At 40.9% G+C, this 19,399-nt stretch overlaps 1 protein-coding gene across 4 annotated transcripts in view; it reads right to left on the minus strand.

Annotated features, from left to right (window-relative positions):
• The window catches only part of Gsk3b (glycogen synthase kinase 3 beta), a 129,940-nt gene that overhangs the window by 65,222 nt on the left and 45,319 nt on the right, over positions 1–19,399 (minus strand). For all 4 annotated transcript variants that reach the window (XM_027412697.2, XM_035444561.1, XM_027412698.2 and 1 more), the window contains exon 2: positions 9,022–9,215. In XM_027412697.2, coding sequence (XP_027268498.1) covers positions 9,022–9,215 — 194 coding nt within the window. The remainder of the gene's footprint in view (positions 1–9,021; positions 9,216–19,399) is intronic.

Raw genomic sequence — 19,399 nt, forward strand, 5'->3', positions numbered from 1 at the left:
ATATGGCTAATATAAGATGTCGATTTCAGAACAATGATGACACAGACTAATGAGACTGAATTAAAGTAGGTGTAGGAGGCACAGGATTTTAAAGATGAGAAAGTTTTAGCAGAGTTCCAGCTATAGAAGAATGATGAGGTCAGGAAACCTACTCTCCCCAAACACCTAGAAAACACTTTCCTAGGAGACCCAAGGTAACCTCAGGTAAAGTACAAGCAACCCGAGAACTCTCTGAATTTCAATGTATTTCCCAACTCACACATGCACTAAGTACCAAAAAGGGACCTTTATAACTGCAAAGTGTTAAACATAAGCTCTCATGAATAACATCTTATTAACTGTGCCAAGAAATTATTTTTAACACAATTAAAAAGCTAATTACTTTAGAAAAAAAAACTCTACAGACTACAATCAAGCAAGAGACGATAAAATAAAACCGAAAACTCCAAAACAATCACACTCCCAAGATTTTAAAGAATCCAACTCCATGATGATCCCCCATGGGATACCTCACCCTCTCTGAGGAGGGGATGGGGGTGGGGATGGGGAGATGGTGGGGGGAGTGGGAGGATGGCAGGGAGAGGAAACTGGGATTGGTATTTAAATAAGATTTTTTTTAAGTTAAATAAAAAATTAAATAAATAAATAAATAAAAAGAATCCAACTCCAGGCTGGAGGGATAGCTCAGTGGTTAACAGCAATGGCTACTCTTCCATAGGACCATGGATGCATTCCCAGTACCTACATGGTTGTTCCCAACCATCTGTTCACTCCAGTTCCAGGGCACACAACACCTTCTTCCGGCCTCCACAGGCACCAGGCACATACATGATGCACAGACATTCAAGCAAGCAAAACATGCACATAAAATAATAATTTTTTAAATCCAATTTAGGGGCTGGAGAGATGGCACAGTGGTTGAGAAGTTTGATGAACCTGCACAGGACCCATGGTGGCTCCCAACAGTCTGTTATTGCAGTTCCAAGGGATCCAGTGCCCTCTTCTTGCCTCCACAGGCACCAGATGGACACATACTATGCAGACAAACACTCACACACAGAAAATAAAAATAAATGAATCTTACAAAAAAAAACCCCAAGACTCTAGAGTTGTTATAATATAAAAAATATTCTACTTAAAACATAAAGGCATATAAAGAACAGGAAAAGTTGATATTCATGCTTAAAATTAACAGACAGCCCATGCCTTTAATCTCAGCACTCGGGAGGCTGAGGCAGGCAGATCTTTTTGAGTTCAAGGCCAGCCTGGTCTACAGAGTGAGTTCCAGGACAGACCCCAAAGCTATACAGAGAAACCCTGTCTCAAACCCCTGCCCCCACCCCACCCAAAAGCAGCAACAGACACTGGTTCTGGATAGACAAAGCTAGTGCATTCGGCAATGAATATAAAGCAGCTACTATAATCATAATGTATTGACTTCCTCTAATTTCTCTTTCTTTGTTTCTTTATTATGTATACAGTATTCTGCCTCTATATATGCCTGCACACCAGAAGAGGGCATCAGATCTCATTATAGATGACTGTGAGCCACCATGTGGTTGCTGGAAATTGAACTCAGGACCTCTGGAAGAGCAGCCAGTGCTCTTAACCTCTAAAGCACCTCTCCAGCCTGACTTCCTTTAATTTCATCAAAAGATAAAATATATTTATATTTTATATTATAAAATAATATTTTATATTTATATTTTATTTAACACAAATATATTGCATAAAATAGTAGTAGCACACAGAAGGGAAATTAGGCTACATCTGAGCTACATTTTACTGAAATTAAAGCAGAATTAACCTGAAATAGACGGTCATAAATTAAACTGCTAAGTGTAATCCCCAGAACAACTGCTAAAGTCTACTTGATAGGACTTAGATTCACCTAAGAGACATTTCTCTGGGCATGTCTGTGAGGAGTGAGAGATGGCAGGTGGGTGACAAGGACCAGACCAAATGTTGACAGCACAATTACATCAGCTAGGATCGTAGACTTCCTAACAAATAGGAGGGAAGGAGGCAGGGAGGAAGGGAGGGAGGGAGGGGAAGGGAGGAAGGGAGGGGAAGGAAGGAAGGAAGGAAGGAAGGAAGGAAGGAAGGAAGGAAGGAAGGAAGGACCAGAGTTCATCTCTTTCTGCTTCTTGGTTGAGAGACAATGTACCCAGCGCCCCCACACCTAAAACAGCTCTTGCCACCATATTTTCCCACCACAATGGGCTATATCCTCAATTGATAAGCCAAAATAAACCCTTTCTCTTAAGCTGTTTTGTTTTTTCAGGTAGTTAATCATAGCAATGTACAAACTAACATGGTGTACTAAAATGCTTCTGTTTGGATTGGGCTTATCTGTTCTTCATTGTGGAAGGAAAGGGGTTCTCACGAGGCTCCACTCCATGCAGTGGATCACACACAAGACATGGCAAAAAGAGTGGGACCTGCTGGGAAGAAGGAAGGTTACAGCAGAAGGGGGATGAATAAGGGGGTTGGGAGTGTTAAACTTACTAGAATGCATTACATATGTGCACAAAACTGTCAAAAACAAGGAAAAGGTATTTGTTAAAGACAAAGAAGCCAGTAAGTTCAGGACAAAATCAACATGAGATAGAAACTAAGGGATGGCACCAGTAATTCCTTATATGAGATTGTATAAATTATGAATGAACTGAGTACATGATCAACAGGCAGAGATTGCCAAACTAGATTTGTTTGTTTGTTTCTGAGACAGGTTTCTCTGTGTAGTCCTGGCTGTCCTGGAACTCATTCTGTAGACCAGGGATTAAAGGTATCCACCACTGCCCAGCTCAAACTTTTTTTTTTAAAAGCTCTACATGTATTTCTATCTATAGGAGACAAAATTTAAACTGAAACACATAGACCACTTCAAAGTAAAAGAAATACCAAACAAACTATAACCCAAGGGAACTTGCTATCTTTGTTGGTCAACTAGCATTGAGAAGGGAACAGGGAGGGAAGGCAAGAAGAATCTTACATACAAAATAAAAACTTACAATTGTAATAAACATGTAAAAAAGCTAGTTACTCAAGATATAACTTCTCTATTGAAAAAACCTGAAGAACACAATTCAAAACTTGTTTTTTCTTGTTTTTAATAAAAAACCATTAAAATACATCTCTAAAAGGACTACTATGATACACACACACACATACACCCTATGAGTCACACATGTTAAAGTTTTGATCCACAGCTGGTAAATCCAATCACTAAGAGTGACTGAATCCTAAGGGCTCTGGACTCATCAATGGACTGATCCTTTATGGATTCATATTATGATTGGGAAAGGGCCAGTTGGAAAAAGGTTCTCTCTGGGAGTATACCCTGGGATGGTGTACTTGTCCCCAACCCATTCCTGCATTTTCTCTGCTTCCAGATGAGCAGTTCTATTCCATTACACTGTAATATCAAGCCCAGGCCTAGAATAGAACCTGATAAAAATCATAAACCAAAGTCGTCTCTTTCTTTAAGTGACTTCTATGTTCTGTTAGGGCAAGAAAAACTAACAAATAGACAAAGGATTTTGTTAATTTTTACAATACCGATGTCTCACACTGGTGTGTGCCTGTTTTGCCGGGTGGGGGTGTCTGGCTTGCTTCTGAAAGGCAAGCCATATACCCAAGGATTCTTGGAAGGGTACTTAGGAACCATTATGTAAAACCTGAAGTTAACTTTCAGGTGAGCAAACATCCAGCAAGCTTGCAACTGTGGGTGTAAAGTAGGCAGCATGTGTCTGTCGATCATCTTTTCTTCTTCACCAAAGTTTGTTCTTTTGGGAGGGAGACCTTTTCCCTCATCACAGAAAACGCTGCTGCTGCTGCAATGCAGGAACCACCTCAAAGATTTTGTTTTTAAGACTACCTGGTGTGTGTGTGGGGGGGAGGTGCTTGGTCCTGCCTCAACTGAATGAATGTGCCAGGCTTTGTTGACTCCCCACAGGAGGCCTTGCCCTTTCTGATGAGTGGGTGGGAAGGGAGGAAGGGGAGCAGGCATAACTGTGGTTGGTATGTAAAATGAATAAAAAATTTAAAAAAAAAAGGACTACGTTCTCTAAATATAACTTCTGGTTAAAAACAAAACAAAACAAAGGATATTATCCAAAGGGCTGAATCAGTTTAAGCCCTGTCTAAATCTTTGATTCCATAGTAAAATCAGATGTTCCCTACACACTCTACAAATGGGCTTTAAAAAAACCTCAAAGTAACTCCAGGTATACAACACATATTTTCAACTCAATATCAGAATTGAGGGTCTCTACCTGCAAAATGATATGCTATGAGCAGGCAAACCAAAGCTTACAACACATGTGACTGACTAACCGTTTGTTAGCTCACTAACAAACGGCTGTGTTTGTATGTGAGTGAGCACAGGCATGTGGTCTGAATGAGAATGGCACTCAGGGGCTTGTGTTTGATGACTGACTGGGAAGAATTAGGACCTGTGTGTGGCCTTGGAAGACATGTGTCACTAAGGGTGGGCTTTGAGGTTTCAAAAGTCCATGCCATTCCCAGTTAGCTTTCTCTCTGCCTTGTGCTTGTGGATCAAGATGTAAGCTCTCAGTACCGGCTCCAGTGACACGCCAGCCTGCTGCCATGCTCTCCTTCATGATGGTTATGGACTCTAGCCCTCTAACCTGTAAGCTCCAAATAAATTCTTTCTTCTATGCATTGCCTTAGTCTGGTACCACAGAAATAGAAAAGTAACTAAGACTAGGAGAAAAGAGAAAACCTACTTATTACTTTGTAAAATTCTGCAAGTCTGTCAGGGAGAATGTCTTATATACAAAGATAACATTTAAAAATATTGCGAGCCATGAAGAACCACTAGCATGCTCTGAGTAAGAGATTTGTTTTGGAAAGATTGCCAGCTATGAAAGAGGTTATTAAAGGGATGAGGGGAAGAAAGAAAACTGGGACTGCAGTGAAGAGAAACACTAAAATGGATCAGGACAGAGAGGCAGATTAACTGCTAAGTGGAAGAGAAAGCCATCTTCCAGGCTTCTTACTCATACGTCTTTTAACACAGTGGAAAGTTCTTCAGGAAGCAGGAGGGGGAAGTTCAGGTTGGTACACTGGGGTAGGTTGAATGTATTTGGCCCTCTTAATCACATAGGGCATGGCACTATTTGGAAGTGTGGCTTTGCTGGGGTGGGTATGGCCTTGTTAGAGGAAGTGTGCACCTGTAGGGGCCAGCTTTGAGGTTTCTTAGGCGCAGGATAATTCCCAGTGTGTTAGTTCAACTTCCTGGTGCCTGCAAGATGCAGGCCTCTCAGCACCACATCTGCCTGCGTGCTACCACACTCCCCACCATGATGGTACTATAAGCAAGCCCCCTCAATTAAATGTTTTCCTTTGTAAGAGTTGCTGTGAACATGGTGTCTTAACTAAGACAAACATACTCACTGAAGGTGAAAGGTCCAGAAAGGAGCCTGACTATATACCTTCCCTTCTCAGCAAGAGAGCTGCATGGCTCCTGAAGTCACAGAAGCATACAAAAATGTGCATAAAATAAGAAAAGATGCCCAGGCTTGCCTGCACTCCTAATTAGAAAACAAAAGTCTATAAATAACAGCAAAATAAGGTGGAGAACTAAACAAGGTGTCATATCACCCCCATAAAAATTTATGGTATTCAGGCAAGAACCCTGAGGCATATCTATACCCAGTACATAAGTGGTCATACAAGAGGGAAAAAAATGGCAGAGGTTGTAAAAGAAGAACCACAAAACTAGGAGTCTAGAACAAGAGTGGATCAGTGCTTCTATAGAGTAGAAATAGTAAATACTTGAGGCTGGCCGACTGTATGGACTTTGCTGCAACTACTCAACTCTACAGTTATGCTACAGGAACAGCTATCAACAAAATGGAAAAAAATGGACATGATGTATTCTAATAAACTTTATTCTTTATTTACAAAAACTAGAGGCAGGCCCACAGTTTACCATTACTCTAGAAATAAGAAAAATATTTTACCTATGACACTTACACCCTTCGCCCCAGAATGAACTTTGTAGATTTATTTAATGATTAGTGTTCTAGGAATTTATGACAATATCTTCCTTTAATGCTACTATAATCAGTACATAGAATATTTTAATTGTAAATTATAGTTATAAAAGAACCAACTGTGTGACAAAAAGGAAGTAGAGGACTTATACTTCCTGTCAGCTACTGTGGATTAACAGTAGACATGAATGAGGTTCTTGAAAGCTTATTTCCAAAGGTCTGAGCATGTAGCCAAATGCTCTAAACCCTGTTACCTATGAAAGTCAATAAAATACTTATTAACAATAGTGACAATGATTCCAGTGACTACAGAATATTGAAAATATACCCTGAGCAGCTTTATCTTTACAATTTAAACCTTTCATGCTGGCAACATCATTATCCCCATTTTAGAGAGGCTGGCTGTAAGTATCAAAGAGTTAAGAACGATGCTAGCAAATAGCAGGGGCAAAACTTAAACCAGATGTATCAGAGCCCATGCTCTTCACCATCACAATGGAACACAACCCTCTCTGACTTTCATATGTTACTATATGACTGAGAGGCACAACAATGATAAAGCAGACTCAGTATATGTGACTCTCTTATATAACAATCCTACACTCCTTTAATAACATTTTAAAGATTGTTTATTTTATGTGAACCAGTGTTTTGCCTCCATGTATATATGTCTGTGTACCATGTATGTGCCTGATACTTGCAGAAGCCAGAAGAGGGCATCAGATACCCTAAAAGTGGAATTATGGACAGTTGCGAACTGTCATACGGGTGCTGAGAACCAAACCCAGGTCCTCAGCAAGAGTAGCAAGTGTTCTTGAGTTGCTATGCCAGGTCTTTGGTCACTAGGATATACAGCTTTCATTGCCGGAGTTATATTAAGTGTTAGGGATAGAGGGACCACAGGGGAAAGAAGGTAGTGTGGTTATTAGAGGGTCATAAAAAAATCTTTTTAGTGCTTTCCATCTTGATTGTAGTAAAGATACAAATGTGCACATATAATAAAGATATTCAAGGTTCACTGTGTGAAAGCACTTGATACCAAGCTTAATGACCTAAGTTTGAACCCTGAACTACATGGTAGAAACAAAGAAACTAATCCTATCTTACACTTTACTCCTCTAACCCTGAGGACTGTCCTCTGACCTTCACACAAGCACCAAGGCATACCTAGGTAACACACACACACACACACACACACACACACACACACACACACACACACACACACACACACGTAAAATTTAACTAAATGGAACTAATAAACATCCAAAACCCTACATTTTAATATTATATAATTTTTTTAAGTACACACAGAACCATGTGAAGAATAGGTCACATACATGCAAGGCCACATGACATCTTAACAAACAAAACAAGACAAACATTGTATCAAGCATTTTTATAGCTGTAATGATGTAAACCTAGAAATCAATAGCAAAAGGAACTAGAAATACATAAAATGTGTATGAAATATAGACACTCTGGTTTTTGTGTGGGCAAAACCCATATGCTGTTTGTGTGGGGACAAAAGAGAAAGAAAATGAAACATCACACTAGGATGAGTTTAATTTAAAATAAAAAAATACTACTAGATAATAGCAACTGTTTTCAAGTTAAGTACAGAAATTACAGCATTCATGTCACTATTATGGGACTTTAAATGGTACAGCTATTTAGGAAAACAGGTTACCATTCCCTCAAGATTTTAATCACAGACTCACCATGTGACCCAGAAATTTCACTCGTGTGTGTGTGTGTGTGTGTATGTGTGTGTGTGTGTGTGTGTGTGTGTCTGTTTGTGTAAATGAAAAATATCTTAACAGTAACTACAAACATTCATTGTTCCCAATAGCCAAAAGAATATAACCAAAAATGGTACAATCTATCAACAAAATGAAACACAGTTTAACACTACTTTACCAAAAAATAAGAATTCAATGCTGAGAACATCCTGCTCCAACAGGCCAAGATGCATCTCCTGAACATCACAAGACTTCTGGGCTGGGCTGTGGTTCTAGCACCAAGGCATGCTGACATGTTAGCCAAACAAGCACACCTTTAATACCAGCACTTGGGAAGCAGAGGCAGAATCTCTGTAAGTTTGAGGCCAGCCTGGTCTACAAATTGAGTTCCAGGACAGCCAAGGCTACACAGAGAAACCCTGTCCCCAAAAAAACAAAACAAAAAAAAAAAGAGTTGCTTGGTCACAGTGTATCTTCACAGCAATAGAACAGTGACTAAGACCATATGCAAAGGTTTTATTGGAAGTTTTTGTATCCATATTCATCTTATATATAAGAAATTAGCCTATAGTTTTCTTTTTCTGCTGGATCTTTATGTGGTATCGAGGTAATACTAACTTTGTAAAAAGAATGTGGAACTACTCCTTCCTTTTCTATTTTATAAATAATTTGCCTAACATTTTGACATTAGTTTTTCTTCTTTGAAGGTCTGGTAAAATTCTACACTGAACTCATAGGTCTTTTCGTATTGGGAGATTTTTAATTAATGTTTCTATCTCATCGGTTTTTAAGGGTATCTTTAAACTATACAATTTAACATGGGAAGGGGAGGAGAATGGAAGAAAAGGGAGAGGGGAGGGAAAGGCAAGATGAGGGAAGAAGGAGAAGAAGAGGAGGGGCAGAGAACAGAAAAGGAAAAGAAGGGATATAGTTCAGTGGTAAAGAGCAATAAAATTTTAAAACATATTTTATTTATTCTTATTTTATGTACATTGGAATTTTGCCTGCATGTATATCTGTGTGAGGATGTCAGATCTTGGAGTTACAGACAGTTGTTAGCTGTCATGTGGGTGCTGGGAATGGAACCGAGGTCCTCTGGAATAACGGTTAGTTCTTAACCACCAGCCATCATCTTTCTAGCCAGCAATATAATATAATATAATATATATATATACATATACATACATATATATATATATAATTATATATATATATATATATATATATGTAACAAATATATAAACACCAGGTTTTACCTTAAATCGCTTGTCCTGCAAAACTTTTTTGATGGCAACCAGTTCTCCTGAATCACAAAGTTTGGCTTGATATACCACACCAAATGATCCATTTCCAATCACTTTAGTGTCTGTATAGCTGACTTCCTGTGGTCTGTCAGGACCCTGTCCAGGAGTTGCCACCACAGTGGTCACCTTGCTGCCATCTTTATCTCCTACAGGAAGAGAAGGATTTAAAACAAAAATTAAAACTGTATACAAGTATGCCAAAAAAACCTGCCAACACTTACAAAGTAAATATATTCTTTACTTAAATATTAGTTTAGCATATAAGCTTTCAATTACAAGCAATTTAACCCACCATTTAGTCATTCTATTTAAATTCATTTTGCTTCATTGCTGTAAACAACCGCCTATAACATAAATGTATTGTTCTCTTATTAAATAATGGCATTGTGAAGACGAGGTCTGAGGGAAGAGTTAGTAACAGAGGACAACAGGGAGGGAAGATATGACCAAAGAAATGTGTGAAAGAATAAATAATTTTTAAATACTACTAATGAGAAGCCAGGTATCATGGCTCATGCCTGGAATCAAGGCAAGGCTATCACAAGTGCAGTGCCACCCTAGGCACATACTGAGAGTCTATATAAGTAAGTGCAACAAAGGTGAAGGTGCCCAAGTCAAAGTACAAATGGTGGACTCCCTTAGGGTCTGACTTCCTGTCTGTTTTTAAAAGGCCATCTACTTGAAAACAAATAAATGTAATTAAAAATGTATAAGCACACCAACTCCATCCTGATCCTTCTACCTTTTGGAAAGGCTTTGAGTAGCTTTTATCATTAGCATAACACCTTTGAGATAATAGTCACTTAAGAAAATTAACTTTTGGGGGAGGGGTGTGAGACGAGGTTTCTCTGTGTAGCCCAGGCTGTCCTGAAACTCCATCTGTAGACCAGGCTGGCCTTGAACTCAGAGATCCACCTGCCTCTGCCTCCCAAGTGCTGGGAAGAAAGGAGCTTTAATTGGATGACAATAAGTAAAACAAAGCACAATAAAACCCATTCTTAACTGAGCCCAGGTGTGTGGCTTACCTATGTACCCTCATCTCATTTACAGACCTTTCCTTACCTTTTTGCGGTGCCTCATCCTTAGCAGCAATGCATATGGCCCCCTTCAAGTTCAAGTCCAACTTCCCATCTGATTAGGCAGCCCATAATTGTTTCTGAATTCCAAACTATCCTAGGCTACCTGTCGCCTGGTTTTAGTGACTTCACAATACAAGTACATTCTAGAAACTAGAATAGTGATGAAATGACAATCATAACTCTACTCTTTCCCAACAAATCTAACACCAATCCAACACAAAGTATAAAAGTATATGGTACATAATTAAGTTCTTTAGTCTAACTGAACTATATCTTTTTCTATTTCTTTTCCATCATGTGCCTTTTATTTTTAAGATGCCAACTGAACTCATACTAACCTAATGAAGAAGTAACTCTCCTAGGCATTTCCCATATTAAAAACCAGTTGCTTGATAAAAAAATAGCCAAAATATTGGTGGCATACAATGACCAATATGTATATCCATTAAATACAGACAAAAGCCAATATGCACTGTCTGAGAGATCGACCTTTTCTTAAAAGAAGTCCTTCATATCAGATAAAAAACAATGATTGAAGGTTATGAATAATTTCTAAAAAGGAAGGCTAGGTGATTTACATGTAGTCTTGCATTATATCTTTAGTTTCAAGGCAAAGCACTAAAAATTATACTAATGCGAATTTCAAATGAACACAGTATCACCTGTTGAAAGATAACGCCACAACACAAAGAAACAGCAGCATACAATGACACATATATTGTGGTCCTCACAGCTCTTAAATGCTCACTTATGTCATAACTTCAATAAAATAAACCCGGTGTTCTCTAAAATCTACTTTAATTCTAAATTATCTGTTCCAGCTTCAAGAATCTGACTATACTAATCTTAATTACAATTTTTCAATTGGTTGTAAATTCTATCTACCTCTCCCCACAAAAAAAAAAGTTTTCTTGTCTTTTTCATTTCCTCCTCCTCCTCTTCCTCTTTCTCTTCCTTCTCTTCTTCATGTTTGGGTTTTTGGAGACAGGGTTTCTCTACATAGGCCTGGCTATCCTGGAACTCACTATATGTACAAAGCCAGCCTGGATTTTGAGATCAACCTGCCTTTGCCTCTCAAGTGCTGGGTTTAAAGAGTTGCACCACCAAGCCCAGCTCATTTTTAAAGACAGATTCACACTTTTAAGAAATTCAGGGCAGTGAGATGCAGAAAAATTAAAATATAAAGCACTGAATGTACTTTATTATCCAGTTATTTCAAAGAAAATAATAATCTCAAATAATTTCCTAAAGTCTTTTCTCTGTAGCATGAAAGCCAAAGCTATGGAATTATAATTCCATCGAAGAGGTCTGCTTTCCAAACCTGAGAGGTCTGATTCACAGAACAAAGCATTCCTACTTTATAGTAGATAACTTGTATGAATGGTTGCTGGGCTCCACAGTACAAAGAAAATGTATGTCCTTCTCCTGTATGAAGACATTACAATGCAGAAAACAGGAACACCAGTTTTGAATTGGTTCCTGTAAGAAACGCAGCCAATGATGGCATCCGTGGCATCCGTGATGACCTTCCCCATTTGCCTCCTCCGGCAGTACTTGAAAAACCACCCTTGCCGTTTCAGGAGGTTGGGTACAAACCATTAAAGACAACCAGCACAACCCTGGGGGTTAGCACTTTTTTCATTGCAAGTCCTAAGCTTGGTAATGTCTAGCTATCCTAGTACTTTGATTGGCAAATGGGAAAATGTACAAATAAAGGTAACTGCTGAAATAGTAGAGTGGACAAACTAAGATGGCTTTATCTATGCCTATTCAAGATTTGGGAGGAGTGGGAACAAGGGGGACAGGGCCTCACCGTGTAGATCTGGCTATCCTCAAATACCTTACATGAAGATCCTTGTCCTCAGAGACCCACCTGCCTCTACCTCCCAAGCACTATATTACCACACCCAAAAGAAAGAGATTCGTGAGGCCTATTTGTTCCCCTTGAGCTGTGACTGCCACGGACAACGACCAATCCTTTAGTAGAAATGAAAAGATTTGCTCTCAAGCAGTAAGAGAGACTTCAGAGAATTCTTATGTCACATCTCTGCTAACCTAACATGTCTGGAGCACACTAGAAGCAACGACTTGCTGGATAGCCATAACAACTAAATCCTAGAACTTTTATTCCAAAACTATCAAGTTTTTCTGACTGCTTTATTCAGAGTTTAACTTCAAAAGAGTGTTAACCTGTCTTCAGAAAAGAGCCGCAGGATCTAGCCAGGCCAAGAAACCCCATTTACAAAATGGCGCCAGCAGCATGTGGCATGAATTTCCACTTAAAACTTGACAAAAGCTTAAAAAGGGATTGTTAGAAACAAAAAGAACAGAGACCACCATTAATCCCAGCACTCAGGAGGCAGAGGCAGGTGGATCTCTGTGAGTTCAAGGCCAGCCTGGCCTCCAGAGAGAGTGCCAGGATAGCCTCCAAAGTTACACAGAGAAACCCTGTCTCGAATAACAACAGCAGCAACAACAACAACAACAACAACAACAAAAACAGAGACAAGAGGAGAAGGGATTTTAGAAACACTATGTCTTGAAATTTTCACTTTGCAAAAGCACATGAAAAATGAAATCTTCAAGCACTAGACTCTGTGAGCATCCAAATAATTTAACATCAACAACTAAAAGTTAGATTACTATGCATCACAAAACATCACCACTGATATAAAAAAAAACAAAATCCTCATGAAAAACGAAAAATGACAAATCTGTCATATTAGAAAGAAAAATAACCACTTTGACTAAAACTAAGTTTCTTAGACTACATGGCATAATAATTCTCCACTAGTTATATGACACAAACCATTAAAATAAAGGTGGTCTTCAAAAACTGTCACTTTCTCTCCGGGACAACAGCAGAACTGTGACAATTCGAACAGCTCCAGCCCTCTCTCTGATTCCTCAGTTCTTCCTTAACAATTAGAATCTGGTCATATGGTACAATTTCCTGCTATAATTAGAACAACATAAAGGTGTGCCGTCCTGCTTTTTACATGGCAAGGAGATCCTAAATCCCAACAGATCCTTCATGAAAATAATGGAAAGATGATTTGCAATCAAACAACCATCTTCCAAGCCAGCCAGAAGGCCCAGCAGGTAAAGTGTGAAGCCCTGCTACCCCAGTCCAATGCTCTGCACACATGAAACCCTGCTATCCCAGTCCAAAGCTCTACACACACGAAGCCCTGCTATCCCAGTCCAATGCTCTACACACATGAAACCCTGCTATCCCAGTCCAATGCACTGCACACATGAAGCCCTGCTATCCCAGTCCAATGCTCTGCACACAAAAACCCTGCTACACCAGTCCAATGCACTGCACACATGAAGCCTGCTATCCCAGTGCAATGCTCTGCACACATGAAACCCTGCTATCCTAGTGCAATGCTCTACACACATGAAGCCTGCTATCCCAGTCCAATGCTCTACACACAAGAAACCCTGCTATCCCAGTCCAATGCACTGCACACATGAAACCCTGCTATCCCAGTGCAATGCCCTGCACACATGAAACCCTGCTATCCTAGTGCAATGCTCTGCACACATGAAACCCTGCTACCCCAGTCCAATGCTCTGCACACATGAAGCCTGCTATCTCAGTCCAATGCTCTGCACACATGAAGTCTGCTATCCCAGTAAAATGCTCTGCACACATGAAGCCTGCTATCCCAGTCCAATGCTCTGCACACATGAACCCTGCTACCCCAGTCAAATGCTCTGCACACATGAAACCCTGCTACCCCAGTCCAATGCTCTGCACACATGAAGCCTGCTATCTCAGTCCGATGCTCTACACACATGAAACCCTGCTATCCTAGTGCAATGCTCTGCACACACGAAACCCTGCTATCCCAGTCCAATGCTCTGCACACATGAAACCCTGCTATCCCAGTCCAATGCACTGCACACATGAAACCCTGCTATCCCAGTCCAATGTACTGCACACATGAAACCCTGCAATCCCAGTCCAATGCTCTGCACACATGAAACCCTGCTATCCCAGTCCAATGCTCTGCAGACATGAAAGCCTGCTATCCCAGTCCAATGCTCTGCAGACATGAAAGCCTGCTACCCCAGTCCAATGCACTGCACACATGAAACCCCGATATCCCAGTCCAATGCTCTGCACACATGAAACCCTGCTATCCCAGTCCAATGCTCTGCACACATGAAACCCTGCTATCCCAGTCCTATGCACTGCACACATGAAGCCCTGCTATCCCAGTCCAATGCTCTGCACACATGAAGCCTGCTATCCCAGTCCAATACTCTACACACACGAAACCCTGCTATCCCAGTCCAATGCTCTGCACACATAAAACCCTGCTATCCCAGTCCAATGCTCTGCACACACGAAACCCTGCTATCCCAGTGCAATACTCTGCACACATGAAACCCTGCTATCTCAGTCCAATGCTCTGCACACATGAAACCCTGCTATCCCAGTCCAATGCTCTGCACACATGAAACCCTGCTATCTCAGTCCAATGCTCTGCACACATGAAACCCTGCTATCCCAGTGCAATACTCTGCACACATGAAACCCTGCTATCTCAGTCCAATGCTCTGCACACATGAAACCCTGCTATCCCAGTCCAATGCTCTGCACACATGAAACCCTACTATCCCAGTCCAATGCTCTGCACACATGAAACCCTTCTACCCCAGTCCAATGCACTGCACACATGAAACCCTGATATCCCAGTCCAATGCTCTGCACACATGAAGCCTGCTATCCCAGTCCAATGCACTGCACACATGAAACCCTGCTATCCCAGTCCAATGCTCTGCACACATGAAACCCTGCTATCCCAGTCCAATGCTCTGCACACATGAAGCCTGCTATCCCAGTCCAATGCTCTGCACACATGAAACCCTGCTATCCCAGTCCAATGCTCTGCACACATGAAACCCTGCTATCCCAGTCCAATGCTCTGCACACATGAAACCCTGCTATCCCAGTCCAATGCTCTGCACACATGAAACCCTGCTATCCCAGTCCAATGCACTGCACACATGAAACCCTGCTATCCCAGTCCAATGCTCTGCACACATGAAACCCTGCTACCCCAGTCCAATGCTCTGCACACATGAACCCTGCTATTCCAGTCCAATGCTCTGCACACATGAAGCCTGCTATCCCAATGCAATGCTCTGCACACATGATACCCTGCTATCCCAGTCCAATGCTCTGCACACATGAAACCCTGCTATCCCAGTGCAATGCTCTGCACACATGAAACCCTGCTACCCCAGTCCAATGCTCTGCACACATGAACCCTGCTATTCCAGTCCAATGCTCTGCACACATGAAGCCTGCTATCCCAGTCCAATGCTCTGCACACATGAAGCCTGCAATCCAGTCCAATGCTCTGCACACATGAAGTCTGCTATCCCAGTCCAATGCTCTGCAGACATGAAACCCTGCTATCCCAGTCCAATGCTCTGCACACATGAAGGGTGCTATCCCAGTCAAATGCTCTGCACACATGAAACCCTGCTATCCCAGTCCAATGCACTGCACACATGAAGCCTGCCTTCCCAGTGCAATGCACTGCACACATGAATCCCTGCTATCCCAGTGCAATGCTCTGCACACATGAAACCCTGCTACCCCAGTCCAATGCTCTGCACACATGAAGCCTGCTATCCCAGTGCAATGCTCTGCACACATGAAGCCTGCTATCCCAGTCCAATGCACTGTACACATGAAACCCTGCAATCCCAGTCCAATGCTCTGCACACATGAAACCCTGCTATCCCAGTCCAATGCTCTGCACACATGAAACCCTGCTATCCCAGTCCAATGCTCTGCACACATGAAACCCTGCTACCCCAGTCCAATGCACTGCACACATGAAACCCCGATATCCCAGTCCAATGCTCTGCACACATGAAACCCTGCTATCCCAGTGCAATGCTCTGCACACATGAAACCCTGCTATCCCAGTCCAATGCTCTGCACACATGAAGCCTGCTATCCCAGTCCAATGCTCTGCACACATGAAGCCTGCTATCCCAGTCCAATGCTCTGCACACATGAAACCCTGCTATCCCAGTCCAATGCTCTGCACACATGAAGCCTGCTATCCCAGTGCAATGCTCTGCACACATGAAACCCTACTATCCCAGTCCAATGCTCTGCACACATGAAACCCTACTATCCCAGTCCAATGCTCTGCACACATGAAACCCTGCTATCCTAGTGCAATGCTCTGCACACATGAAACCCTACTATCCCAGTCCAATGCTCTGCACACATGAAACCCTGCTATCCTAGTGCAATGCTCTGCACACATGAAACCCTACTATCCCAGTGCAATGCTCTGCACACATGAAACCCTGCTACCCCAGTCCAATGCTCTGCACACATGAAGCCTGCTATCTCAGTCCAATGCTCTGCACACATGAAACCCTACTATCCCAGTCCAATGCTCTGCACACATGAAACCCTGCTATCCCAGTCCAATGCTCTGTACACATGAAGCCTGCTATCCCAGTTCAATGCTCTGCACACATGAAACCCTGCTATCCCAGTCCAATGCTCTGCACACATGAAGCCTGCTATCCCAGTGCAATGCTCTGCACACATGAAACCCTGCTATCCCAGTCCAATGCTCTGCACACATGTAGCCCTGACACACTAATACATAGCAAACTTTTGAAAACATCTTTAAAAAGCAATGTCTATCTTTGGAGACTGTTAAATATAGAACACAAATGTGGAAATGAACATCCAAAAAACTAAAAAGCCCACCTCAAGAATAAAAATTTGAGACTCTAGCACTGCCATTTTATTTTATATGAATTAATAAATCTTAAAGCATACAACCATTTTTTTCTTTTCCTTCTTAAAGGGTGCAGTTCTCAAATTCAGATCTGAGAAAAGGCAACAAGTGAAACCTGTTTTGTCAGGAGGTTTTTAGAGGCTATTGATAAGCCACACCCCCCAAAAGAATGGCCCTGAAAACTGTCCATATGCTGCTCTAGTGACCTGAAGTGGAGTGGAGTGGCCTCAAGAGCATGGTCTTGATGGGAATAACACAGACTGAACGGACAGCAGCATGCCACCTGGGGCTACAGGGGCTGCCAAGCTTCCTCCTGTCCCACCTAAGAAAGAATATTAGCATGTGGAAAAATGACACTACCTATCATTTGTTGATAATGAAGAGAAATAACAGTAATTTTCAAGTAAGATTATGATTGTCAGAAAAGGAAACACTAACTGGCTGTTGTCAATTTTTCAGTTTTAAAAAAAAATCAATTCTCTCTTTATAAATTGGCTAAAGAAAAACGATTAAAGCAAGATGCTCTCCCCAAATAAACCAACTTGCTTAGAAACACGAACATAAAAGTCACAAAGGAAAAGTAAAAACTGAGGCCTACAGGTACAGAATGAGACAAATTCTAAAACCTCACAGTGAAAATAAAGGTCCCTACTCTTTGCTGGGGACTCTCTAGGCCACAGTGCATTCGTTTGCAGACATTGGAGCAAATGAAGCTAAGGAAGAAAGAAAAGGAATACCTGGAAAGCAGATAAAGTAGTCAATCCTAATTAGCAATAGCACAGAAAATTCTAGGGCAATTTCTAAATAAACCTGTTATTAAGTTAAAAAAATAATTCAACCTCACATAATCCTATCTAAAACAGTAGAGAAAATCAACCAAGCAAAAACAGTTGACTGAATTTGTGTTTCTAAAGGGCTAGCCTATACTGTACCGTGCTCACTCACTTCCTGTAGCACTGTTCTAAACACAGAACATGAGCACTTTGTGCTGCCTCAACACAAGCTGCCAATCAACACTGCTGCCTGAAACCTCTTGATTCACATTTAAGATTTCTATACATATGAACAACAGTCTTGTTAACTATATACACGAAGCTTTCTGCCCTTACAGAATCAAGGATGTCCATGTTTTTCTACCATCATCCCTCAACATCTAACAACTTAGATATCTTTGTATTATTAGAAGGTTTTCTTTTTAAAATTGCTGCTGAAGCTGGAAAGATGGCTCAGCAATTTAGAACAATTGTTGCTCTTGCAAAGGACCTAGATTTAAGTTCCAGAACCCATGTAGTGGACTTACAGTTACCAGCTGTAACTCAAGTTCCAAGGGATCCAACATTTACCCTCTCCTACTATCTGTGGGCACCAGCACATATGTCATGACATACATGCATGCAATCACACAGAAATCTTAGAAACAGATGATTTTAGAAAGAGACACTATTCAGGTACAGAACAGACAGAAAAGTCACAGAGTAAGAGTCTGAAGCAGAGAAATTAGCTGCATGCATGCTAGTGTTCAGCTACTTTCTCCCCTCTTATATATTCTAGGATCCCAAGTTTAGGGAATGGAACAATCTAGGGGGTTGGGTCTTCTCCCCTCAGTTAACATAATCTCCACAGATTTATCTAAAGGCTCATTTCTCAGAGAATATTAACACCTGCCACACTGACAACACTACATCAATGTACTCTACCATTGTGTACTATGTATTTATGCAAAGCAGTAATCTCAGCATCGATCATTATAAAATCAAACTATTCGTTGACTATGAAAACGGGAGGTGCAGCTCAGTGGTCACGGATTTACCTAGCATGTATGAGCCTCTGGACTTGGTCTCTAGAACTGCAAAAATTCTAAAGATACTCTACATCGTGTATCAAATATTCATTGATTTATTTATGTAAAAATAAGCAAACATCAATCTCAGTGTGCAAATTTGATTTTATCTTTAATAAGTGGTAAAATTATACTTAAGGAGTTTTCTAGAATATATTCTACTTACTAGCAGTAAATGTATAGTGTATATTTGTTTTAGAATTTTTAAATGTCATTGTTTTCTGTGTGTATGCGCATTCTTGATTTTGGGAGTAGTTTCTCTCCCACCACTGTGGGGTTCAGCAATCTTGCTGGCACCATATACCTATTTTAGATAGTAATACACCTCACATGGATATATATATATATATATATATATATATATATATATATATTCATATTCAAACAAAAAGGGTGTGCAAGAAGAAAAAGTTTAAGAAGACCTGCTCTAGGAGACCCTGCAATCATTACCACCTAGGTCAGACAGGGAATACACTTTCCCTGGTGGCCTGGCAGAAGGACTACTGTGACTGGTACCAAAGGACAGTATTATAACTGGTATAAATGCAAACCCTCATTTGTATGAAAGATTTCTTGTGATTGGTAAAAGCACCCCTTTTCTACCTATGTGAGACTAT

The sequence above is a fragment of the Cricetulus griseus genome, chromosome 4 (genome assembly GCF_003668045.3).
Source record: "Cricetulus griseus strain 17A/GY chromosome 4, alternate assembly CriGri-PICRH-1.0, whole genome shotgun sequence".
In the NCBI taxonomy this organism is placed as follows: Eukaryota; Metazoa; Chordata; class Mammalia; order Rodentia; family Cricetidae; genus Cricetulus; species Cricetulus griseus.